General features: G+C 40.5%; 1 protein-coding gene and 1 long non-coding RNA gene across 2 annotated transcripts; one reads left to right on the top strand and one right to left on the bottom strand.

Moving 5' to 3' along the window:
* Positions 1 to 3,668: 3,668 nt before the first annotated feature.
* On the top strand, positions 3,669 to 18,266 carry LOC117768811. The gene is made up of 3 exons (XR_004615105.1): positions 3,669 to 3,863; positions 10,104 to 10,112; positions 18,256 to 18,266. It is a non-coding gene; the product is annotated as an uncharacterized LOC117768811 (long non-coding RNA).
* f8 (coagulation factor VIII, procoagulant component) lies at positions 11,478 to 27,880 on the bottom strand. The gene is given in 28 exon segments (XM_034597159.1): positions 11,478 to 12,064; positions 12,457 to 12,639; positions 13,561 to 13,709; positions 13,808 to 13,952; positions 14,379 to 14,534; positions 14,657 to 14,742; positions 14,923 to 14,994; positions 15,468 to 15,584; positions 16,072 to 16,254; positions 16,358 to 16,415; positions 16,417 to 16,587; positions 16,762 to 17,001; positions 17,255 to 17,420; positions 18,740 to 18,882; positions 18,967 to 19,781; positions 20,422 to 20,631; positions 20,739 to 20,880; positions 20,984 to 21,201; positions 22,172 to 22,259; positions 22,412 to 22,577; positions 22,675 to 22,954; positions 23,055 to 23,175; positions 24,032 to 24,135; positions 24,290 to 24,472; positions 25,099 to 25,311; positions 26,749 to 26,871; positions 27,315 to 27,415; positions 27,696 to 27,880. Coding segments are annotated over 28 exon segments (4,974 nt in total). The 3' UTR covers positions 11,478 to 11,908.
* Between the last annotated feature and the right edge of the window lie 9 nt (positions 27,881 to 27,889).

A 27,889-nucleotide genomic window follows, 5' to 3' on the forward strand; every position in this document is an offset into this window, starting at 1 on the left:
TCAGCCTTAACTTTCAGCTTTCGATTATGTTTGTTTCTCCAATAACACTTAATTTGTCTTATTGGCCTTTAAAATTTTTAGCAGGGTGCTGGATAAATCCACATGAACTGTTTGCTATGAATAGTTTTGTAGTGTGCACACTGTTTACTCATATTAGTAGAAAAAGCTGGAATCACGCAGGCCTCATGGCAGATTGACGACTGTCGTTAACTTTAGATTTTCATCATAATAACAAAAGGCATTTTTTGACTTTTTATCTTGAGTTTTCCTGTGTATGAACGAGTGTATGTGTGTGTACTTGTTTTTGTTGCCACTTTAGGACCTTTTCCTGCATAAACACTGACCTTGTCAGGACCAGTAGACCTTATGGGGACCACAGCTTGGTCCCGATGAGGCAAAACTTAATTTCTGAGCTCCTGGTTAAATTTAGAGGTTAAGATATGAATGGTGGTTAGATTAAGGTTAGGGTTGGTTATGAATTGGTCATGGTAAAGGTTAGGGATAAAGTTTTGGTTAGGCTGTCCACCACGATTTAAAGTCGTTGCAGAGTCCTAGTCAGGATAGCTGCACAAAAAAACCTGTGTGCGTTTGTGTGTGTTCGTGTACATGTGCACGTGTGTGTCTGTGTGTGGCACCTGTGCATCTGCATTAGTAGTAGAGGCAGTTCTGTAATATGAAACTCGGATGTTACAGTCTGTTGATAAGAAGGGGACTTCTGAGATTAAAACTGCCGAACGGCCCCGGGGCCCTCATGAGGCCGCTTCACAGAAACAATGAATTTGCTGCTGTAGTTTAGTCTCGTCATGAGCACCTCGATCACTGTGTTAGCAGCTGTGAAACAAAACGTTACAGCCTGCTCTCTTAGATTACAATGAACTGTAATGACCAGATGTGAAGTAGAGCTGCAATAATGGACAGTTTTTAGTGTTTTGAGTTCGAGTTACACTCTGGTTATCTGCGTACCAGAAGGGGGGGGGGGGGGGGGGGGGGGGGGGGTGTTAAGGTGGTATTCCTTTCGTTCAATGCCCCTTGTTGCTTTCACTGCCATTATTCAGTCTGTGTTACAACACTTTAGGACCGTATAGCTACACAAACCTTACTGCTGAGTGTAGCTTTTTTTTGGTGTGTGTTTGTGTTTTGGGGTGATAACGCTACATTACAAACTGTTCTGAATAGGAAACACTTATACCTCAGTGATCAATCAATCAATCAATCCTCAGCAGTTTAGGTGTGAACGCGTGGACACTCTTCATTAACTTCTTCGTGGTTTGTTGTTGCAGTCTGAGTCTCAAAACCATTAAGTTGCCAAATGCTCATTTATTTTTCACTTCCTCTGAACAAAAGCTCATTAGTGTCCGTTTACTTTTTACGAAACATCGTACTTCCATTCCTCATGATCAGTTGGTGCAAGATTTATCCTTCCCGTTGTGTTTTTGCCTTCCCATCCATTTGCCCTGATGTTTTTCATCATTTACTACGGAATTTCTAGTTGTCAGTTGCTGTAGCTTGTCTTAATCACGGCCTGATTTCCTTGTCTGTGATTCAAAAATGCAGTTAATTTAAAATGTCTAAAATTCTTAACTAAAGTGCGGAGGTGTTTAACCATAAGCAGTGGCGACATTTAATTGTTAAATGGTGTTTAAAAGCAAAATCACAGACCTCTAATTTGACTGAGGCAGTGTTAAAATCTCTTTGCAGCACAGATGTTAATTTGCAGCTGCACAGAAAAAGGTAGGGAGTCATTAAAACTATGGGCTGCGTGAGTGGTTCAACTACCAGCTATATAAGCTAACCAATATCATAAATTTATTTCAATTTAGCCAATTTTGAGATTCATCATCTTTCAGCTCCCATTAACGTGAACGCTCCTGCACATCAATATCATTCAAACCAATTACATCTTCAAAATAAGCAGAAATCAATTATAAATATTTTTTAAAGCCAGTTTTTACTTTTCATATTTCTATCTATGAAGTTAAAGTTAAAATAATGTATGGCTAACTTCCTGCCTATTAAACAATAGGTAGAGGTAAAAATGATAGTTTTATTTTTTCGATAAGAAGGTTGCAGGAGATGCTTTTTAAAACTACACAACTGCTTGGAAAATCAGTAACCCATTAACCTAATAGTAGATTTTTTAGTCATTTGGACCCGCAATTTAAAGATGATGATATTTTTTTTCATCAGAGGATAAATAGGTTACATTTTTCGCTGTATCCTCACATTCTGCTGGTTTGCACAGCACTACCCCAGTGAAAGCATAGCGTTTGCATGTTACTGACATGTTGCACTAGTTTACTAGTTTGCTGAACTAGACGCACGTGTGTCAGAATCTAGCAAATGAACTAGTGAATGAAAAGTCCGCAGGGGACTTTAAACCTCTGGCAGCCATATTGGACGACCTCAGCTGCGATAGGCTGACTGTGTTCCTATGCATGAAACAAATCCGTCTCAAACAAGAATTAGCTAGAATCATTTGATTTAAATGTGTTATTATTATCACTGTGAACTAATAATTTCTTTTTGTGTTGAATATGTCACCTCGTTATCATCCGCTGTTGTTTGGAAAAACACATTTTGGAAGAGACAAGGAATAAAAACAAGACTTTTGAGTTAAAGAAGTAAAAAACTATATAATTCTGCCTTATAGATAAACCAAAACTTGTTGCTACAGATTAGAGTCAAAACAGCAAAGCCTATAAAACATTTTTCAGATCTTAATGTGACTTTTTACTTCTTATTTTTCTATTTAGTTTATTGTTATTTTCTGTTCTGAATCTATCTGAAAAAGCTTTGTTACTTAGCTTCAGTAGAGTTAGCCCCAGATTCTGGTCAGAACCAGCTGAGGCTCCTTTTATAACTCTACTGTAGATTCAAATAGAGTAAACTGATATATGTATACCAACATATGTACTTTATACACTTTGGAATGTTTTTTTTTTTATTAACCATAAACAGTTTTAATATGTTTAATGACTGATTTTTTGGGGTTGTGTTTTAATGATATAATTCAATGACTACTGGAAAAAAAAGATGAACTGCTAGTGAGTTCAGATTTAAACTTGTATCTAAAAGTGAAGGAGCTGGTTGCATGAAGAATGATTCAATACATGTGATTGGTGTTTGCCAGAGTTTTGGGCTTGTGGTCCTGCAACTACTTCACTTCCTGAAGTCTGAACACGAAGTCAAAACCATGGATGTTTGACTTTGACTCCCGAGTTTTTGTTTCAGGAACAGCTAAATCCGTCGTAGAGCCCCTTCTATGTTACCCAACCTACATGTATAATACTAACACTCACTTAGTACTTAGTTACTTCACACTTTTTTATTATTAGGAAGTTTTAGGACTTTTCGTTGTTTTGCCTGACAATCAAAACTCATTTCTCCTCCGGTGCCTGCTGGTGACACACAATACACAGGTCAGAGATAAATAGTGGCACATTCAACACAACAGGCCACACATGAATAAAAACAGGCTTCTATTAAAGGTTCAGTGTGTAGGGTTAAGTGACATCTACTGGTCAGGTTGCATGTTGCAGCTGAATACTGCTTTACACTTTTACCCTCCCCTTGAAAGAGAACCTGTGGTAGCCTTCAGTTGTCATAAAACCTCAAAAGGTGTTTAGTTTGTCCAGTCTGGGCTACTGTAAAAAACATGGCGGCCTCCGTAGACCCACTCCCGATGTAAATATAAAGTATTTAAATACAAAGGGCTCATTCTAGGGTAAAGAAATCAACAATTTGTACAGTTTAGATGAATCACACTGGTGAAAACATCACTAAGATTACTTTATATAACATTTCTGCTAATAGATCCCTTTCACCTAAATCTTACACACTGGACCTTTAAACCCTGTCTCAAAGTATGCCATTTTCACCGCTCCTCTGATTTCAGTCTCTGCTCACTCTCTAACTGCTTTGCTTTTCCTCCAAACCACGCAAGCAGCATGTGACTGCTGAGGGTCTGTACATTATGAGGCTGAGACGTGATTTGCAAAAAAACAAGTCAACACCTCAGAGACGGCCATGGACCACTTCAACCCTCAATATGTTTCTTGTTCTGCTCCCAGCACCATTCATCACTTTACTTAAGTCACATTTTTATCGCTCCTGGTCGCACCTAAATAATGTATAGACCTTTTTATATGCTGTTCTAGAAACCTTGTATTTTTCATGCATATCTGTCATCATCTTGACTGTAGGCGTCGTGTTTTCTCAGCCGTAAATCCCCTGACTTTTGCAGGTGATATATTGTCATTTACATTTGTGCTCGGTCCCGGTGCAACGCATCGGCCCAGGCCTTCCCACAGCCTTATATGTTTAAGTCATATTTCAGTCCAGGGCTCTGCTAAACTTTCCTCCTCTAACCTCCAGTAAGGCCGCTGCAGTTAAACCTCTATTGCCTCTCCTCCCTTCCTAAAGCTATAAGCTTCTGTCCTTGCACCACAAGCTACTATACCTTTTTTGTAAGAATATATATTTCTGTTTCACGTCATTTTACAAAAAAAAAAAAAAAAACTTCTAACAAGGCCAGTGGCGTCACACCATCTGAAATCAAGTCATGCTGCTAGAAAAAATTTATGTAATCTGTGTTTTTGTCAAAGTAATTTTGGATCTGTATCATAAAATGGCACATTTTTTCTATTAAACCAACAATAAAGATGTAACATGAAAACAATCCATGTGGTCTTTTGTTGGTTATGTGTTTTCAGTCCTCAACTGCTCCACTTCCACATGAGCTGCTGCAGGCGATCAGGTGTTTTTAGACATGCAGGCACTTTGAGATTAAGTCCAGGCTACTTTAAATGCATAAAAGACTTGTCTCATTCAGAACAGAAATGTAATACTCCGCTGCAGCTGTGCTGGGACACACTGAATGTGTCCTTGAATGTGTGATCTCCTCATTATCACCACAGCAACATGGCTGAGTTTATTCAGGCATCAAGTCCTCTCTTGACTCCCTCTCGCCCTGTTTACCATCAGTAAATCACAGCCACTGATGCTCAGTCTTATATCACACCAGTCCCTGAATCCCTCCCAGGCAGCGGAGCTCTTTATGTGCACACAGGGAACTATCGCATGTGACAAGGCAAAGAATAAATCACTGGCGATAAATAAGCATTAATACAATGAGGAACGATCTTTAACTAGAGATAATACATTAAAGACATAATGTTGAGCCTGAACTCCTTTATTCAACCATTAGACCTCTACTGATTCCTTCTATTTTCAGCGAAGGCTCAGGATTCAGAAACTCTCAGGAAACAAATACCTGTGTATTAGATTAAGAGTATTTTTATTCCAACATAATTCAGAATTATCAACCTTGAGGATTATTTTATTTAAGCCTGAATTGTTTTTGCATAGACTAAAATACAAACAAGTTCCATATCAGAAAGCAAAAAGCAGTGAAATGATTTCTACAGCCCAGTGAAGCATCACACAGCTTCCTGTATATTTATAGTTGCTTTCAGTTGTTTGGGTACAGATTGTACAAATGCAGGCTTCATTAATTTTACTGTATGTTTGTGAGTGTACATGACAGCCAGTAGGTGTCGCCATACCACTGTTCTGCAATAACTAATGTAACACTGCGGGTTGACCAGTAGGGGTCATCCCCTCCCATCTTTGAGTGAACCATTTTGAATGAACTCATCATAAAGAATCTGAACTTTTACAGGGTGCTGTTCGAGACCGTAAACATCTCATGGAGAGACGTTAGCTTTTAGTTTATATTTAGTTGAGTGACTTTACTGTATGTCTTGTTCTATAGAAAATCTATATAGGAATCTTTCAGCAATAAAATAAAATATCATCAAAAAATCATTAGTTATTTTCAAAAGCATATTATTTATCAAGAACTTCCGATAAAAAGCATCTATATGAATGAAAGATAAGGAATTACGGTAGTGTATTGCTATATGAGCCAATCAAAAGACAATAAAAAAGATTATATACATGAACAGCATATTTTTCCCAACTTGGTTCATATTTTGACAAGAAATACAGTTTGTAATTCATGATATTAAGTCTTTGATGTGGCTAGCGTTATTTTTTTCTGTGGTTGTGAAACTTGCTTTCAGTTTGACTTGTATTGTCACAATAGAAACTAAAATTATGAATTAACCACAGACGCGTAAAACACATTGTCCAAAAATAATTCTGTAAGGTTTTAGTTTGAGAAAATTAAATGCATTTTCCGGGTTGGTCACATTACTGTGTTCATCTGTGACTCAGGATGGAGGTTAAACTAACCATGAATAATTCTTAATAAACAGTACATTGTGTCACAATGCAGGAATCTTATTATGAATAATTTCCCAGTAGAAAATTCAAAGTACCCGTAGTTTTATTAATATCACAGTGAAAATGATTTTCCTGTGTACATACTGTAGTTCCATTGTGTAATATAAGTGATGAATGAGGAACAAAACATGTGTAAGCACTGATGTTGTCACTTGAAATGATGTTGTCAATGGCACGTGAAGAGAAAACAAGAAGAACAAAAGAGTAGATAAGGTCTTCATCGGTTTGTTCGTTTTATCTCACATCCAGGGGCCTGTGGGTCTTCAGGGGCCTACGGACCACAGCAGGAAGTGACGTGAAGACGGTGATAAAACTGTGGTCATTTTGTTTCTGTTGCGTCACAAGCTTTTCTGTCTTTTCCTGCCTCCTCATGAGAACCGTCCCTAGAATAAAGTCCTGTACACTATTATATCGTATCAGCAGGTTGTGACAAAGAAAAGGGAGGCAATGTCTCAACAGGTTCCACATTCACGGAAGATTATGACAGATCCGTCTCGGTGTTGCAATTTTTACTGTTGACAAATGTGTCAAGTCAGATCTGATTAAGTTTATTTTAATTAATCACAGGGTGGATTATAAATAAAAACAAATCAGTTTACCTCAATGAACAACAGACATGTTTCTTTGGAAACTGTTTCCAGTATTAAAAAAAACAGCTGTCAAGTGTATACACTTTGAAGAAATTTACACAGAAATGTAATACTGTAACTTCAGCTTCACTCGCAGCAGCAAGCCTGGGCTTCTGAACTTTTGCAAACTGAAAGAAGAAGAAAAAAGAAGAAGAAGAAAAGGGGAAGAAGGAGAACCTGTTTCCCATCAAAGGCTGTTTCTATTCTTATAAACCATTCTTGGGTCATACCAAATTACTTTCTGTGAAAGGTGCTTTACAAATAAACTTGACTTACTGTATCATATATGACGGCTGGAGCTGCCTCTCTCTAGCGTCTGATGTCTGATGTCAGATGATGATGATGATGATGATGCTACCCACACATGGTTTCACCTGAAACAACTTGATCAAGCAAATTGTCACCTTTGAACAAAACAGGCAGTTAAAGACATCAACCGATTAATTAATCAACAATGAAAACTAAATTGTTTTGAGTTTAATTTATCAGAAAAACAAGTTTAGTTTCTTTATGTTGTTTTTTTTAAAGAGAAAAATGAAAGCAAACGCTGTTGGTGGTGGGATGTAACAAAGTACATTTACTTCAGGTATCTGTACTTGAGTATATTTTTCATGTATCTGTACATATGTAGAATTATTTCCAGGTACTTTTCACTTTTACTCCACTACATACTGTGTATCAACAAATATCTTTCTACTCCACTACATCTTTTACAATGCATTGCATTACATTTTCACAATGTTTTCATATTTCAAAAAGTAACCAATAACGAAAGAGGAAATGTAGTACTGATCCAATCAGAGCTGGCAGGTAATGTTAGACCCCGCCTCTTGCAGCAGCATCATTAATAGTGAAAACAGATAAATGGATTCAGAATGTAGTAAAGTCTTGCATTAGAGAATAGGTTAAATTCAGAAAGTTAATTTTCTCATAACATAACATAAGATATATTTAAAAGCAAGTACTTACATCGTCAATGAAGCAGAAAAGTTAATGGTATGCTTTTACTTTTAATTGATTACATTTCTGTCTATTTATTAGTTGTTTTACTTACTTTTGCCACTTCAGGAATTGCATCCGAAGAAAAGTACACAAATGTGGGTAAGTAAGTGGTAAATAAATAAGACAGAAGACATATTTAAACAGCCAGTCCTGGATAAGAGTACTAATGAGGACAGGCCTATAGTTAGAGGTCACATTATTGCATATCAACGTGTCTTTAAGTTCAACACATGCCAGAGTAAGGAGAGGGTTGATCTAAAGATTAAGTTGGGTTGTGTTTCACATACAAAAAATCCTCAACATGAAATAAGTTAAACCAATAAAAATGTCCAAAACACAAATAAATCAGGAGGGTAAAACAGCAGCAGGTATCCTGGAACTACAGAACACTGCATCACCTCACAACCTGCAGTCCGCTCATCAAGTGAACACGGTCTGTTCAAGTAGTGCAGGGGTATTCAACTAAAATGTAAAGAGGTCCAGTTAGAGAAAATTTCTTGAAGCAAAGGTCCGGAAGATCATAATGTCTAACTATTTAGTGTGATATATTTAAGTAGCCTAGTAGTTGTATCAACATCTGCATGTACTAAATACCTGACTGTCAAATCAAATGAATTCAGTACGATTCAAAAACCTTTTGACAATATTTATTGTCACGTAACATAGAACTGAACATATATGTATGATTGCAGATATGTATAATGTTCTCTCATTAACTAAATAAAAGTAGGGCTGCATTTCAAAATAAGAGAAAATAAATAAAATGTGAAAATTGTGCATGTTCAAATAAAGGGCTTAACTTCAGAAAAATAAAATAAAGGGAGCAAAAGCTTGAATTTCCCTTTTTCTGTTTCACATCTTGACTCAAAAGTCGCAACCAATTTTACAGATAATAAATCTCAACACATCTTAACAATTGAACAGTTTTAGAATCACTTTCTTCCCCTCTTATATCCCACTCCCCCACTCGTCTGTTTCTCTCCCTTTCTCCGTCTCACTCCTGTTTCTCAACTTTCTCCGTCTCACTCCTGTTTCTCAACTTTCTCCGTCTCACTCCTCTGTATCTCTACCTGTATCGCTATCTGTCTTTTTCTTTCTACCGTCTTCTCATGTGTAACTTGCCTCTAACTCTCTCATCTGTCTGCACTGTAGAGTCGCAATGTTTACCGCCTGGAATGCACAGACTTGATTGGCTGAGTGGTATCATGTGGGATGGTTTAACTCGCATGCAATTGGTCTGTGCGTTTCCTCATCCGCTAAACCACTACCGTAAAGACTACAAAAGCTGCACTGATTACAAATAGAAGCGCCCCGTCAGGTTTTAAATCATAACCTTCTGTTTTGGCTGTAGGTCCGGGTCCGTACGGGACGGCTTCTGGATCCGGACCCGGACCGCGGTCCGCCTGTTAGTGACCTCTGAAGTAGTGGGTCACAGTCATACAACAGCCAAACAGACTGTGTCAGGGTAGAAGCTCAACACAACTGTATATTCAATTCTGCCACAATCTCTTTCAGCCAATCATGCGGTTGCTGTCCAACTTTAAATCCTTTCTCCTCTGTCATCAGTGATCCACTTCCTCCCCCAGTCTTCATCCAAAGCCCGGGACGAGTCCAGCAGATCATTCATCATCATATCAGAATCCCCAACTATCACCAGCGTCTAGACCCTGGGGGGATTCCTGACCTAAGGGTCTAAACGCCAAAAGACTTTCAATATATTGCATCACTTTCTTTTTGTGCATGGCAATAACATTTTTTAAATGTCTCTCCTGATTCTAAAAGATACATGTAAATATATCTAGGAGCAAGTAGGTCTCAGCCACCTAACCGCTGTTTGCTCGCAGGGAGGAGTTACATGCCACATACAGTTAAGACAACAAAAATAGGAAGTACATAAAGAATTCTGAATTGATGATTAAATCCTGTAAAAGCCTCAGTGTGACCCGCAGAGTTCAGTGTCCACAGTCAATGCTCGGCCTGTAACTGTTCTCGTCGTCTCTTTCACACGCTGCAAAGCCACAATTCTTCAGTTGGAGCTGAACACAGGTGCTGTGTCATGTTGCTGAGATAACGGACTGTGTGTTATTGTTTTCAGAGAGATAAAGTGTGACAGCCAGGCATAACGTGCCACTGCTGTGTCAATGTGCCAACACATGTCCTGCCCAGGGTGACTGTGTCCTCCAAACGAAACACACCCCCAGCACCGGAAACTTCCTCAGCTGATAATGAAGTGATAAAGGTCGGGCGGGCCTACAAAAACGCAGCTCATGTTTTCAAGCCTCGCACAGCCGGGGCCCAAAATACACAGCTTAGACACACACGCCCGCCGGCGCCTTGTAGATCTCAATGTTTCCCTTGCAGTCACCTCACAATTTCATCTTCTTCTCGGTTTTCTTCAGCAAATATTTGAACTTGTAGCAGAACAATGTTGGAGCCAAGCTGGTCATTGTTTCTAGCGGGAGGACCTGGTCGAGGAGGATAAGCCGAAATAACAGTGCAGGAAAAATTCTTACTAAAGACAGATGGAGCGAACAAAGAACAGAGATAAAGTGGAAAGAAGGAAGAAAACATAAGACCCTTGATTTATCTATGTAATATTGTTTGAAGCTGAGCATGTTCAAATACCTGAAGTTTTGAAAGCACATATAATAGTTACAGTTATGCTTTTTGAATCTATATTGTTAGTACAGTGCTCATTGTAAACCTGCCTGTTTGGAACGGGCTGTTTGCTCAGCCTGTGTTAAAGCTGTGGAGTTACTTTAGAATTCATTGTCATTAGTGAGTCCTCCTCAAACAGTTCTACAATATACTATATACTTTATAAACAGTCTAGGGTGCAAAGTGAAGTTTGTGTTCATCCTACCTGGTTTATCTACAATGAAGATTTTATAGTCAAAGTTTTTCATATAATGAAACAGAATTTTTTTAATTACTGTTCACGTGTGTCGCTTATATATAAGTTTGATATGATTGACTTATCTGCTGTTATATTTTCATGTTCATATTTTCAGAGGTCTGTTAAGCAACTGACACAATTTACAGACCCAAGTCCACCACTCTTCAAAATAAAAGCTCTGTAAACCATCTGTAAATATTAACCATTGCTGCAACAAAATTCTATGAATGTTGTTGCCATGACGTAGTTTAGCATCAGTGTGAATGTCTGTGTCAGTCTGATATGGTGAAATGAAAATGATCAGATCATCTAAATGATCCAGCCAAGACAGATATTATTGGCCGTAGGCTGCAAGTTGCAGACCACTGCTGTAGTTCATCCAGGGGACCTAGAAGAAGACATCTTCAACCTGGACCACAGACTGAGACACACAGCCCCGTCACCGATGAATGCTACAGAGCACTGGTCACTTGAAATTCCTTTTTTATAGTATTGAACGTATTGAATGTCCAAATCGCACCAATTTCGACACTACACTTCCCTGGACCACTCAAAATACACACACCAAGTGTGAAGCTGATAAGATGAACAGTTCACCAGATATGTGTCCCACAGACAGACAGACAGACAGTGAGACTGACAGGCGTTTGTGGAAATAGTAGGTAGATTCATTGTTTATATAAACTCTTATAAAGCAAAAAAAACAAAAAGATATACAACCAGTCAAACTGTTTACATTCTTCTCTAATATTTACACAAGCTTACATTCAAAAAGTTTGATCTGGAGTTCACACAGCCTAAAAGTTTTTATCTTAAAACAAATATCTAAACTATCAACATATACATTTTAATCTCACCTACAATGATAAAACGCCACACCGGCAATAAGGGGAAAATGTAAACAGAGTTGTGGCTAAGGGAGAAATAGCTTTTCCAATACAATATTTTATATATAACTTAAGAAGTGCTCATAACAATAAAATCATCACTTTCCAAACACTGAAACAACACAAAAATACAAAAAACACACTGCTGCTAAAATGCCGCTTCAGGCCGGTTGGTGAGATCCGTGGCTTCAGAGCACCTGCTGCGTGTCACAGCCCAGGACCTCCAGACGCAGGGCGATGCAGTTGATCCAGCCGCGCGGGTGGACACGGAGGTAGCGGCCGAACAAGGGGGCATCGAACACTGTGACAGCCTCCTCGTCTGGATCATTATTTCCTGTGAAGATCTGAGGGTGGACAGAGGAGGAGAGAGAAACGGCAGATGAAGAATTGTAATAAACCAACACTGAAGTCCACAAGTTACCGATGAGCGACAAAAATAAATCTGTAGACTTGTGTATTCAACTGTGAGTTCAACACATGGGGATTTTTGGAAGGCGTGATACTAAGAAGCAAATATTTGTTCTAAAGTTTTATTCGTTTCAAGGTTTTTCTGTATCGTGGACTCCCAGCTCCTGAATAGAGTGACTAATCCAGAGTAATGGAAACTGGGAGTCAGGCCTGTGTTAATGATACATTGAAGGAATAAGTGAAATGAGTAAAGAGAATGTTAGTCATTGCACTTTTATGGACTGTTTTTATGGCCGGCAGGAACCAGGATCATGTTAGCTTGGTCTACCTGTTCTTTTTGGGAGCTGTCCTCTAACACGCTGCTCCAGGATTGTCCGTCCTGGCTGACGGTGACCGAGAACTCCGTCACCATCATTTGGGTCAACAGTGATCGTGCTCCTTGGGTTATGACCCCTGTGATGCGTCTGACTTTCCCCAAGTCGACCTGCAGCCACTCATGGGGGTTGTCGTGCTGAGACGAAGTGAACAGAGGAAGCATCGTTAGATCTCAGTAGAGAAAATATTCATATTAAAGAAAACAGATGAACCAGAGTCCAAGAAACCAATACAACTCAGGGGAAAACAGACTGTAATATAGATGTTGAGAACAATTATATACTTGAATCCTGACTGTGGCTGCTGTAAACGGATAATAAATGCTCCAAAACCTTTTAGAATAAGTACAAAATACAAACCCTGTGTTAGGGACACTATTCAGATAATAGTTGACCCACAGTGTTTGACGCCTGTCCAATAATCATAAGTGCTCCGTACTGTCTGACGTGTGACTTTTAATAACAGCTCAACAGTCTGACAGAGGGAAAAATCACACCTCTAAAGCTCAGTGCTGCAAAGTGTGAAATCGATAAGCTCCAGACGGGAGGAGAGGAGGAACTGCAACGCAAAATAATATAAGGGTAAAGACACACAGAATGACGGGAGGAGAAAAGGTCTCATGATGCACAACACCATTTTATTACATAGAGTGAAGACTAACAGAAACAGTTTGTCTTTTGACACTGAGGCAAACAAAAGAAAAGAAGACAGAAAGCTATTTTTTAATGGATTGTTTGACTTTGATTTTAAAGAGCACACCTCCGACTGTGAGATGTGAAACAGATTTCAAACTTTTCAATGGCTTGTAGCTCAGGTTTAATGGACAGATTACAAGTTCAGTTTTTATCAAGCAGCCACTATCTGGAGAAAGGATCAACCTGACAATGACGACATCATGATCCTTGACTGATAGAATAACGTCTCTCACTGCTTTAACTGCAGAACAAGTCATGTTACACTCATTCAGTCTGTTCAGAGCCAGCCACTTTGGGGAATAATACACTACATGCATGTACAGTAGACATGTATTTGTGAATGTATGTGTGTGTTTGCTCACCACTGGCCTCCAGGCGTTGGCTCTGCCTTCCAGATGGAGCCGGGCAAGACTGGGGCTCCAGATACGCAGCATAGACTTGTGAAATGAGGAGGCACTGAAGCTGCTGTCGGGAATCAGTTTCCTCTGGAGCCCGAGAGGCAGCGAGCAGCCTGATGACAAACACAAACACACACACAGATACACACTGATTTTTTCACTGTAAAATGATCACTTCTAAAAATTGATGTTACTGTTTGGTGAAACTCACTGTTGAGATCGCAGCCCAGCAGCTCCAGTCGGAGAGCAGGCTTTTGCACAAAATTTAATGGCAGAATCCGGACGTAGCGAGCCACAAACGGTGGAGAGAAGTCATTGTTTTTCACCCTGTAGCTGTCCAGGTTGCCGTGAAAGTTCTAAAACACAGCCACACAAACACTTTAACATTTAATACTGCTCAACCAACCATAGTCAAACATATACGTGACCAGCAACAACTTTCAAAACCAACTCATAACTGCTTAACCAGACCTCTGTCTTTGGTTTAAGTACAAAGGAGGTTAAATGTTAAATTTACCAGTAAGTTGCTTACTAGTGCTGATTCATACACAAACAAAGAAACAAACAGATGAAATGTACAGACTGGGAGGTTTATCTTCCTGACAATGGAAATAGATTGTTAGAGTTGCTTCTAAAGATTGCTTCAATGTGGTCTGTTTGTCTGATGTCCTGGGAACTAAATGTTCTCTGACTGTTGTCTTCTAGACTCTGCAGTGCTGCTGAGAAACTAATTTCCTGAGATGAAGCCTAATCCTGCTGTGATACCACAGCAGAGGACGTACGTTCTTCTGCCTGGTGCTATTTCCTTTGTAAGTGGTCCAAGTTTCCTGGTCCAGACTGTAGGAGACGGAGAAGATTGTGATGTAGTGGTCCCTCAGCCTTGACCTGACGCCCTGTGTCTGCACACCATGCAGCAGCATGGGCCTCCGGAGGTCCACCTGACAGCACACACATTACATTACACATCACATTATTGAATTCAGGGCTAGCATTGGTCATGAAGGAACCACAGACTGTGGCTGATAAACAAGGTTACACTGAGACAGACTGTGTGTCTAACCTGTATCCATGACATCTTGTTTTTGCCCATCCAGGCATTGATGTAACCTGACTGATCCAGCCTGGCCAGCCTGGGCTCCCAGTAATCTGGACACATTTATGTAAACATGCTTATAATCACATTTAATGGGACCAATATCCAGGGTTTAATATTTCATAAAGCTGCTGGGGCTGTTTTCATTTTCAGTGCACTGGTAAGCATGTCCTCTCTCTGTGAGTATCTACAAGAATCGAAGGACTTCTTGGTGTGTTTACTAACAGACTTACCTATGTGATCTGATGCTGTAATCTGGGAATCCTCAATTCTTCCTGATTTCATCCCCAGAGGTATAACACAGCCTGCATGTCAGTAAAAGAAAACTCCAGTTGTCAAATTTCCAAGTTGTCATCATTATTACTTACCCAAATTTCCCAGTTTCAGTGGACTTGTTAAATCTTTACAGTGCAGAAAAACACATTGTCTGTTTTGGGGCTTTTTCTGGAAATGATGAAACGTGCTTCAATGTAAGTTTACCCAAGATATTTGGCCTGAACTTGTGGAAAATCGTCATTAAAGAGCCTTGTACATTCAGCAAGTAGTCTAGTTTATATTGTAATTAGTTCCAAATATCTATAGCTCTGTCCGAAGCTACATGAAGCTGTTGTACTAATTACAATAGTAACAAGGAGAACAAACACTGTCATTTCTGGATCCACTAATACAGCTACAAACAATTCCAATCACAATAAATCCATCATGATAGACTAATTTAATACATTATAACTCCAATTACCTTATGAACAATATATACATATGTGACACGTGTACCTACGTGGATTATACACCAGTAGTTTCGCCCTCATGCCAGCCAGTTGATAGTCTCCTATGGTGCACTCCACCAGCCACGTGCCGACTGTAGGGGGCCTCATCTCCACCGTGCCAAACACTCCTGGACGGTGAAGAAGAAGTAGGTGACGGAGAACAGATAAAATGAATAAAATACTTGAGACAGTGTATAATGAATTGATCAAAAAAAGGATAGAAATACAGGGCTTTTTTATATAACATAACCATGAAGAAACAAACTAGAATAAGCTAAAATCTTCACTTATGTAGTTTGATTTTCGTTGCTCATAAAATTCTCCACAGGGGTTCAGAATATTTGAATATAGAATTATGTGTTAAATTTTCAAACATACAATAGATTCTGTGGAATTAAACTACTTTATAATAACGACAATATAGATTGTTGGGGCGTTGATAATCTGATATGAAAAGAGAGAACCTGCTGAGGTTGATGCTGACAATGAAACTCAAAATGCAGACAAAGACAACACACTATATGACAGAGACATACAAAGTCTGACAGAGTGTAGGATGGAGGGTTCATGTATAAATGTAATAACCTATACATATCAAAGTGTATGTGTATTTACCAGGGAAGAGGTTGTAGACACCCATGCGATGTTCCTGTTCAGTGTGAAGGGTGAAAGGTAAACCATGGAAGTGCACGGCGTGGTACTCCCCGTCACTTCCTACATTCAGCAGGTGCCACCTCGCTCTCTGGTGCTGGGCGACCAACAGACCAGGAAGTGTCTCAGCCACGTAACCATTTATAGCTACAGAGAAAAGAAATCATTGGCATTATAGAAAAACAAGCCGAAACAAGTTGGTGGGCTAATTAAGACCCAACACCAACAATCAACCTTATTGTCTCATTACCTGCAAACTTGTTGTTGATGTGGTACCAGGGGTCGTCTGTGTTGACCTGACAGGGGGGGGGCACAGTATCGCTGCAGATTCTCCTCCAGGTACCAGCTTTTAGTTTCGTCGAAGGTGTGGAAGAGCAGGGAGAACTCTTGGATGTCTGGCTGTGTTTGCTGACCGTTGAGGAGGGTGCCAGGCTTACAGATCACCAGCGGACCCATCAGACCTGAGTGAAGGTCCTTCTCCTGGACATGGAAGGAAATATGTTCAATATAACCATTTGAATACAGCAGTTACAAGTTTTTTTAGCAAAAAAAAAAAGTAACAGTGATAGACGAAACAGAAAAATATGGCATTCCCAGCTCCGTGCTGCATGTCCATTACAGATTTGAAGGCTGCAGGTGTAGACTCATACAGACCTTGTCCACGGTGGAGTAGTAAGCTCCTGTCTTGCAGTCAAACTCAGTGTCGGTGGGCCCTTGTTTCTTGGTTACTCTCCAGTTGTAGGCCCGCACCTCACCAGGGGCCACAGGCTCTCCTGGGACCCCAGGTGGAGGAGAGGAGGAAGGGGTTTGTGCTATGCTGGCCCCCTGGCTAAGGTCATACACTCCCTGGAGGTGAAATGAGTAAGGCCTGGATGCCTTGTTTTTAAAGATCACCTTGAATAAGATAAAGAGGGAAATTATGTCAAACACTCATGTAAAGAGAGGTTTTGTTTTCCAAAATGCAGAGGCACAAACAGCTAAATCATCAACACTAGCTTTATTTCACAATTCAATTGTTTCATGAAACGTCAACATTGTTTAAGTATTTCTAACGTTTGATGACAGATTGTAAAAGAGGACATAGCGACAGAAAACTTGTATTTATTTGTTCATCATTTCATTTTACTTGGGCTACAGCATCACTCACAGTGACAAGATCATTGATCTCAGCTCTGATGAAAGGTCCCATGATTCCCAGGTGTTGTTGAAGCTCTCCTCTGCTAACGGGATGGAGGAAGTCTTTACCCTTGTAGGCCCGAAACACCACCTTCTTATACTCGGGCAGGAACTTCCTCATCCCTCGACGCATCTCTCTAAAGGGAGAGTCAATACTGATGCTTTAACACCGATATATTACCTCTGAATCAATTCATGCTCTTTGACGTATTTTAGCTCAATATGCAGTTAATTAAAAAATGCTTTAGTTTCAAATAATTCAACTTTCGTCCATCTACGCTACACTGCTTATGTGTCCTATCATTTTAGCTAAAAAAAGAAAGCTTTTTCCACGTGCTTCCAGTTAAGATAAGCTGATCTTGTGGTTAGCTTCGAGCTGGTAGAGATTCACCTTCAAACTGTATTTAGTGAACAGACGTGAGAGTTTTGGTGACCTTCTAATCTAACTCTAACAAATAAGTGTGTAACTAACAGACTAAGTCTTCTTTCAGACATGCACAGAAGTCCAGGATGTATGTGAGAACGCAAATGTCTGCGTCCGTCGTTCAGAATATTCAGCAGAACTTTTCCTGCCAGCCCACTGGACATCTGTCCGGAAGAATGTCTGAATTAGCCCATGTGAAAATACAGGAGAAAATATCCACAGCGAGTGAGTGGGCGTGTTGATGAAGTTTCTAACATGCGACGGGTGCAGGACTGGAAGAATACAAATATGTCAGGATGAAAAAGAGGTGCCATACATGTAGAAGATGCCGACAACTTTGTCAATTTGGAAAGACAACAAGTTTCGAGAGCTTTTGGTAATAACTGCAGACGGCAGTGTTGATATGCTGTAAACAAAAACAGTCTGCTTTCCCCAGCAGAATTTATACATCATGTCCTGCCCAGGGGCCACCCCTCACCTGAATGCTCTGGAAATGTTACTTTTGCTAACACGTCTGCTCCAGAAATCTCCTCTAACCCTAACCCTAGCTCTGTTGTTTATATGTTTAAAGGCAAACTTGATATGAATGAAGCTCAGCGTAAGTTCAGTCAGGAAGACTTTACCAGCTTTTTGATCAGCTGATTGTGGGCGTTTCTATATGGCCAATCAGATTCTGCCACGGTCTCTTCGAGCCAATCATGTGGCTGCTGTCAAACTTTAAATCCCTTCTCCTCTCTTCCTCAGTGAGTCGTCACTCAGTGATGCTGATGTAACCCACCTCCACGCCAATCTCCTCCAGTCTTTAGCAGAACCATCATCACCTTATCTAGATCCTCAACCACCACCAGTGTCTAGACCCCGGAGGGGAATTCCTGTCCTACGTTCTACTTCACCCCCTCCCAATCCTGATGACATCACACAGGGGTCTAAAGCGGCAAAAGACTATAACATTTACATCACTTTCTGTGCACATGTCAATAAATGTTGTTAAAATGTTGAATCAAAGTCTCTCCTGATTGACTTGATATGTACCTGGGTTTGATGAGCTGATGTGGTTTTCTGATGCCATAGTCCCAATTGATCTCCTCTGCAGCGATGTAGTAAGTACGATATCTGGTCCCTCCAGAGCGTGGGTCTACGTGATCTGAGGCAAAGATATTGGATGTGCTGTTCGCCTACAAAAAATATTGACATTGCTATAGGTGAGGTGGGAGACTTTGGACTTTATAAATGTACAAGAGACATGTAGAAAATAGTACCTGATCGCCGTAGTCATCATATTCTAGAGACAGATCTATCTGTGTTTCGTTGTTGTCAGCAGTGTAGTTGTATTCCAGGAATGGCAGATCCACTCTTAATTGCCCAGGCTCGGACTGGATTAGGTTTTTCCAAACAAAGTTGTTATCCATTTCCTCTGAAGTGCTTGGCTCCACAGCTACGACCTTCTTTGTCAGTGAGATCTCGTTACTCTCTTCAAGCTCCTCCTTTGGCCCAATCTCTTCACTTGGCATGTCACTCCTTCCCTGAGACTTTACCTCTGCACCAGTGTCCGTGATGTTTCCCACAATCCCTCCACCATCCTCTGAGGCTCCAGAGCCGATGTCTCCATCTGTCCAGTTTCCTTCGGCCTGTCTTCTCTGTCGGCCACCTCCTGTTTTTCCAGGTCCAGTCTGATTAGTAACTGTCCACTCCTCATCTCTCTCTAGTTCCTTCAAGATGTCCAGTGGGATTCCTCCCTCTGTTTTTTGTCCTCGTGCTGATGTTACTGTGACTCTCTTCAGCTGACATATTGCCTGTTCCTCAGTGTGGGTTACATTTTGTCCTGTAGAGTTTCCTGACTGAGTGCTGTTATCATTGAGGGGTTTCTTGCACACCTTCACCAAAACTGTGTGATTTTCAGGTCTACTGCCTCTTGGCAGCAGATTTAACTGATCAATATAGTCAAAGATATCGTCTGCATCTTCATCTCGATCAACGTGTGGGAGGCCTCCACTGTTGCAAGGGAGAACGCTGTAACTGATGCTCATCCCTCGGCTCTTCAGGTTGCCATCAAAAGCGCTGATCTCCCACTCACCTGAGAGAAGAGACAGGAAAAGATTAATATGACTTGAGTACAGACCCACAGAGGTTAAGAAACCTCCCACTAGCCAGTAAGTACTGAAGAAGGCTGTTGGATGATCGGTTAAACATCTTCAAGAAACACAAGCAAGTCTAGTTGCCTATGGAGACCTGTACAACCCCTGAAGATCAAAACCTGTTGTTTTCATGTGAGACAATCATGGCCATTTCTTAGTAGAAAGAACAGTAGCATATACACCTTGATATTTGTCAACCAATACAGTCTATGTTGTCAAAGCTGGGAAGAGGCATTCATTTTCAATGCTCTAAAAATGTGAATAAGCAAAGATGATTTATCACATTTGTCTTTGGCTCACAGAAGAGGAACTTTGGGTTTTTTGAGGAATAGGATTCTTTCATCATGCTACCACCAGGGGTTTCAAAGAATGCACAATGTTATGACATTTTGTGCATTACCACCAATCATACATCAGTGGAATTGTGTGATTCTATTGGCAAGAATGTGTATCACCAGTGTGCACATGGACATGTACAAAATGCTGATCCACAAAACATTGCTCGGTGTCATTACAGTTGTTATTAGCTCAGATTTGGTCACTCAGACTGGTTGGATTTCTACATGTTCAAAACCTCACCTATTAGCTCAGTCTCCATGGGAATGGTCATGCCAGTCATGGGGAACAAGGTGAGGACAGACTGGTAGAGGCCTTGGTACTGAAACAGGTTTCCCGTGAAGTAAACGGACAGGAAGTCGCTCTGGGTGCCCACACTGGCCACGTGCCAGAAGGTGACATCAGTCTGACACATGACAAACTGACGCCCACTGAACATGATGCCATTCACACCTGGAAGAGGAGGGACAACACAAGTAGTTCTGACTCTGTGTGTTGAAAACTGATATTTATTCCACTGAAAATTCTCAAGAAGAAACAAACATACAACGTGAACTCACTGTAAATGACGTTGGAATCGTACACTTCAGGGTTGGTGATGTTCGAGTTCTGTTTGGAGTTCTCCATGTTTTCATTAAAGTACCAACTTCTGTTCTCATCAAACACAGCAAATATCAAGCTCCACTCTTTATCCGGGCCCAACTGTGTGTAACAAGAGATCCAGTAAAAGAGACACAAGATATTAAGTCACATTTTGACAAGATGTTTTTCAAATAATTTTACATTATTTGCAGATTCTTCTCACCAGGCGTCCTCTGGTGTCGATAGCATTATACTTGCAGATGAGCAGGGTGCCCACAAGCCCCGATACTAAGTCCCTCTCCGGTGAGACGGTGCTCTGATACAGTTGGGACAGACACTGGGGGTCCCCCTCCAAAGGCCCGTCATCTGTTGTTAGCCCCCAAATGTAGCCAAATGTTCCGTTGGGGGGGACACCCATAGAGCGCAAGTCCTTCTCTGCATCTGTTCAATAGGAGGAAATTAGATCTAATTGTGATGTTGGGAGTTTTGAGGTGTTGCAGCAGAAAACAGCAGAATAATGAGTCCAACAGAGAACACTAAAGACAATGTGATAAACATAATGTGATGATAAGATTATACAGCACAAAAGTTTTAGTAGCAGGATTACAAGCTTTAATATAACTATCATCACAGATCATAACATAATAATAATGCAACATTTCTTAAGTTGTAACTTTAAAACGTGATCTTTAATCATTGTAGACATTTTCTTAGCTTAACATTCAAATCTTTAATAATATTTGGTGTTTTAAGTTTTTGCCATCAGAAATTAGATAATTCCAGAGGAAATGAACGTTTTTTTCTTTGTGTTCTTTCACCAATTTCATCCCATTTGAACTTTTGTTTTTTTTATTTCATGCAGAGTGGCTACGAAATAATAATTGTTCTCTTATCTTAGCATATGATAATATTAAATAATATTTTTTTTGTTTTGTCTTTGCACAAAACGTGAAAATATGTGTTTTGATTTATCTTGAGGCCATGAACACAAATGAACTTGTCAAATGAATGTGTTTGGCTTGACTGTTAGCTCTTGTGCTTTAATAGATGAGCAGCATCACTGGTTACAAAAGTGTGTGTTTGGATGTCAGTTGGCAAGAACGTTGTTTACATGTACAAACTGTTGGGGATTGGTTTGTTAATTTGTGATGGCGAGGTGTGGGGTCAATAATCCCTACAGCTCAATATGGCTGTGGTTCTCCAGAGAAGCCAACCCCACTGTTTAAGCGGTCCAATCAAACCCTTGAACCATTTGAAAATCCCTCTTGAAATGATATCTCTCCATATATTAATTTTCATTAAGAAATACACAACATTAACTGAGCTCAGGATGTTCAAGATGTCTTTTAAACCAGTCAAATTAGAGATAAATTAGGATTGCCTGTTGGTTTATGTCTGTGTTTAGTCTCACCGTTGGTGGTTCTCTGCTGTGGAAAGATCTTGGTGAGGCCATTGGGGTAGATATTGTAGGAGCGACTGGCCAGGTTTCTGAAGATGATCTGGAGACACAATTGAAACCAAATATCAGATCAATCCAAAGTCATGCAAAGAACTTTCAAGTTTGTTTTCTTCTACAATCAGCTTTTCTTTTGTTTTGCCTCATATTTTTCATTCACATAATTCCCATGTTTTCCTGAACTGACTCACTCACATGGAACTGGTCGTTGACTTTTCCTTTCAGAAGTGGACCTAGTAGATTCTTGTCAGGGTTTTTCCTTTTAGTGAAAGATGCGTCTGTGTATTCGACATACGCCACCTTCTTATACTTGTAACCCAGGTGATGAGGAGACGCAGGCAAATATCCAGACTGCAACTCACTGATGAGACCAAGAAAGGAGACAAAAACTTCCCTCACAAACAATTCAAATCAGCTCAGCGACTCACTCCCTGATCTTCCTCCTCCATTGTTCTGACCTGTCTGTGGGTTTGAGGTGAGGAGCATAGTCCCAGGTGACCTCCTCAGCGGCGATATAATGCGTCCAGGTAACAGACACCTGTCCTCTGCCGGATCTCCCTCGCGCTTTTGGCCTCTTGGGCTGAAAGCTGATGGTGTTGAACATATTTCCATAGTCCTCCTCGTAGTAGTCTTCGCTGCTGTCCCCGTAATCATTGTGTTTGACGTTACGCAGGTCAGGCCCCGGCAGAGTGACGGGTTCGGGGCATTTCTCCACCGTGAACAAGGCGTTCATACCATCTGGGGGGGGGGGCAGCAGTGCACCATGACAACTGCAGTTATGACTCAGATTGAAGAGATAAAACACATTTTTGTCAGAGTAACAGATGTTTGTTGTTACCGTGGCGATGAGCATGTATCTGACAGCTGATAAGGAAGCTGCCTATTGTAGCGGCTTTCATTTTGGCTGTGATGAAGGTCATGGGAGTCACCTCCATCATCACTTTACGATGAGTCAACACCTGGAGAATCGAAGCAGAGGCACTTAAATTAGAGGCACTAGTCAACACAGTTTGTTAAAAAACATGAAAAACATAAATTAGAAAGTGGTTTCTGAAAATAAAAATGCAATAAATGGCTATTTTTCAAACAAGAATTAAACTGAGTATAGAAAAACCAATTAACAATTACACTGTCTGCTATGCTGCATACTTTAGATTGTATATTATATTATAGAAGCCTACTATTCCACTGCAACAACATTTCTGAAGTCAAGGTCACATTCAACACAGTGCTTGATACTTTTGGTAAGTCTGTTTTTAAGCTATTTGAGCATCACTTACTTTACTCACTGCTTAATAGGTGTTGCTTCTCACCTTGAAAAGTGAACATGTACCTCTGCCAAGAAGGTTATGTTTTCGTCCACATTTGTTTTTCTGTTTGCTTATATGTGAATTAGCAGGATGGATTACCAAGGAACGTTTTTGAAGGATGCGCTATGGGGTCAGGGAAGAACTCATTCCATTTGAATGCCGATCCAAATCAAGGGATGGATCCAGGATTGTTTTCTCACTTTCTTTAACATTGTGAGGGTGTTTTTCAACATTTTCACTGATTTACCAGAGGAAAGTTCATGGATCTTGCACATTTAGTGAACTGATATGTATGAGTGTGTGAAATTTGATGCAGCTTGACTGAATTTAAGCGTCCTGTTGGGCCTTGGCAGCGGTGTGTGCTCTACTGAATGCAATTCTTGTTAAGATTTTGCCTGTATCTTTTTTTCATTTTGAAAATACAGCATTTAAAAAAAAAATCTGCTCCAATGACTTCTTAGCAGCTGTTATCTGTGACTGACTTTTTGGTGACGACTTGAATTACCTGCAGCGAGTGATGCTGAAACTGAATGGAGTGGATTTCTGGTGCTGTGCCCACTCCAATCAAATGCCAAAACACATGATTACGGCCCTGGCACATTGTCAGACCTACACAGACACACACACACAGGGGGAGAGAAAATGAGGCCAAATTCCAGTGCAGACCACATTCAACACAGCCACTCATACACCCAGCACGGTGTTAGCAACACTTAACATTACAACACGACTTCATGGAACAAACTCCAGTCTGGTGCATTACCAGGTAACGTGGAGTTGACATATCCATTGATGGTGTGGTATTCCTTCCTGCCGTAGCTCCTCTTGAATTTCTCTCTGCTGATCCTCTCTCCTACCTCTCCGTACCAGCTCTTTGTCTCATCGAACACAGCAAACATTAGGACGAACGCTGGATTTATCCTCAGGCCGTTGTCTGTGAGGGCACCTGAGGAAAGATACACACGATGCAAGCATAAAACATAATGGTGAATGGACTGTGTTTGCATAGTGATTTTCCAGTCTTATCAACCTCTCAAAAAAACATTCACACATGGTTAGGCACAGTTGTCAGAGGCAGTTTGAAGTTCTTGCCAAAGGACTCCATTTGACTAACTTAGCCAAATGGCACTTCAGTGGGAAATTGTGTCTGTGATTGTTTGAAGGGGAACTGATTTATTTAATGTTGCAACTTCATAACCTTCCACAAGTGAATTTCCCCGATGTGTGGATAAATAAAGTTCTATCTAATCTATCTAATCTAATAAAGCTGAAGGACGCACAAGAGACAGGTTTACAAAAGAAGACGAGCAGCAGAGGCCAGGATGAGGCTTGTAGTTTAACCTCTTAAAAGAACACTGGATCCTGCATTTCAACAACTCAACAACATCTGATGACAGACTAGTAAATGTCTGTGTTCTTCAAATTCAGCCACCTCCCCCAGTAATGCAGGCTTTAAAATGTGAAGTTATCAATCTGAAATCTTTATTTTCATCACAAGTCGTTGGAAAGCTCCTTCCAGAAGGGGCTGGGTGTTTCTCTCTGTGAGTCTCTTTTGCTCCACAAAATACTGACTTGATTTGCAGATGAGCAGGGCACCGATGAGTCCCGAGTTGACGTCTCGCACTGCGTCCACCTGGGATGAGTAGGAGTAAGTGAGGCAGTCGGGGTCGCTGCCGGTGGGTCCGTCTTTGGGGCTGATGTCCCACACGTACTCATAGTATCCTCCTGGAGAGACGGCGTCATCCTCCTTCTCCTGACCCGCTGTGGAGTCATCATACCCGGCTCCTGGAGAGAGGAGACACAATGTGACTCATCTGTATTCATTCAGAGGTAGAAGAGAAAAATATTGTCCCTGGAGGATGACATTTTAGTTTAATCCTCTTTGAGGTAAAGGAGCATGATCATATAATTCTAAAGAGACACTACAACGAAGGACATAAGTATGCAAACCAGTACAGCCAATTGTCTCCTTTAAATCAATCAAGCTGAACCAAATTTCACACACTCATTAGATACTGTTTTTTTTCATTAAGATCTATGAATCATTCTTAGAGAGACGTTAAAGAACATTGCGAGATCCGCCCTGATCCAGTTCGGCACCAAAATTGAATGGGTTTTCCCCTGACCCACATCACATCCTCACATCCACCGAGTTCGGTGATCCGAGGTGATCCATCCAGTTGTTTTGGTGTTATCATGCCAAAAAACCAACAAACGCACAGGTGAAAACATAAAGTAAAAAGTATATTATAAATTCTATCAATCACTAAATCACAATTGAAAAGAAAAAGTGTTTTTTGTTGTTTTCAAGCGTGTTAATTTCATTTGTTTAAAATTGCAATTCAAGCTATGTTATTGTTTCAGGAATAAAGTGTATGCTGCTGCCAGGGGAAAGCTCTGACATAACGTGCAATGATGACTTAAATCAGACACGTGCGGGCACACACACACACACACACACACACACACACACACACACACACACACACACACACACACACACACACACACACACACACACACACACACACACACACACAACTAACTACCCTCTCTTCACCTGTGATCCGATTGAGATAACCGGTGACAGGAAGACATGAGCTGTTTTATAGGAACTGACTGACTCTTCATCTACAGCAGCATTAGGACGAACGCCAGCGCCTGCTGTGAGGGGGATTAACCATTAAAAGCTTCTCCCATCAGGGATACTAAATCATTACCTAGTTGGTGGTCAGGAAGCATGTAATGGAAACGCATAAAATTATGAATGTTAACCTCATTGGATTTCTGTGAGTGTGGGTTTTGTGCCGATTTTTTTTTCTGCTGTAAAAACAGTTTGGCTCTAACTTGCTGCACACACAAGATAATGATAACCGTTGACCGCTGCAGCTTCTAAAGAATTAGAATTAAAGAAACCGTTTGACTGTCATCATAATGTTAGTTTCTTGCAGGAATTAGATCGAAGGTTCTAACTAAAATTCTATTTAAGTCACATGTTCACTGGAACGTTACGCTAATAGGCTTCTGTGGTTTTTCCATTGTCCTGTTGTAGGGAGTTCATACAAAAAAAAAACTAATATGAGTCAAAAAGTTGAGTCAGATTGTTGCTCACTCTTTGACCGAGAAGAACAGAATGCTTCTGACTAAAGTACAGTGTGTGATCTCACACAGTTTAAAGATTCATGAGACGACAGTGACCAGTTCTCTCAGTTCTCCCAGTACCTTCAGCCTGTTTCCAGTAGGTGATCCCCAGAGGGCTGATGCTGTACGGCTGAGAGGCCAGGTTTTTGAAGTGAACCACCACCCTGTCACCGGCCTTGGCCATGATCACAGGGCCTTGAATACCTGCAACCAACAGACACAACTTACTTTAAGAATTCACAATAAGAAGAACGAGGAGAATAAGAGCAAGAAGAAGAAGAAACATAATCTGAATCAAAATATAAACTATCAACATTTGTTTAGTGCTGGACGATTTTGAAACTTATATCAAGATAAACATGTTCATATCAGTTGATATCGATAATTATCACAATAAATGTCACATTATTCTTTCTTTTAAGTTACAAGACTGGTTTTCAATCCAAAGTAAAAGTTTTGATAAATAACAGCAAAACATTTGACAAATCTGAGGTATATATGTGGCACCTCCTCAGGCTTCGTGTGTTCAGAAATACTGGGTTAACTGTTTACTGGCCATTGACAGACGATTATCTATCTCATCTACATGTGATAATGACACAGAGCGAGGACAGAAGAAGGGTGGCCCACGTGTGGAGGAGACCTACCTGTCCACGCTGCTCTGGGTTTGGGGACAGTGTATTTGGCGTCTGTGTACTCCCTGTAAACTGCCTTGATGTATTTCTGAGGAATGTCTCCGGATCTCCCTCTGAAAAATAAAAAACAAAGTGAAAACAACTCCAAAGTAATAATGATAATAATAATAAAGTCATTATTATAATAAAAATAATATAATTATTATTATTATTATTATTCTAAACAATTGTCATTAAGTTCAGTTGACAAAATTTAAACCGTTTTCTAAGAAAAACGTTGTATTTTAACTAAAGCAACTGGATTTAATACATTTACACTTAATTGAACTGTTTTGTCAACTTGTAACACTGAGTTGTAGAAGGACGGATTGAGTTCAAGAGAGAAGTGCTCACCTCTGGTCGGAGTCCCCATCTTCCAGGTAGATATAATCCCAGCCGATCTCCACAGCAGCGATGAAATACTCCTTCACTTCGGAGGGTGGTTGCGTCGGGGGCTTCGGCTGCGGCTGCGGCTGCGGAGCTCGTCCGGCGGAGGCGCAGATGAGCGGCAGCAGCAGCAACAGAAGAGTCGCAGTCATCGCGGGGTG

The sequence above is a fragment of the Hippoglossus hippoglossus genome, chromosome 10 (genome assembly GCF_009819705.1).
Source record: "Hippoglossus hippoglossus isolate fHipHip1 chromosome 10, fHipHip1.pri, whole genome shotgun sequence".
NCBI lineage: Eukaryota > Metazoa > Chordata > Actinopteri > Pleuronectiformes > Pleuronectidae > Hippoglossus > Hippoglossus hippoglossus.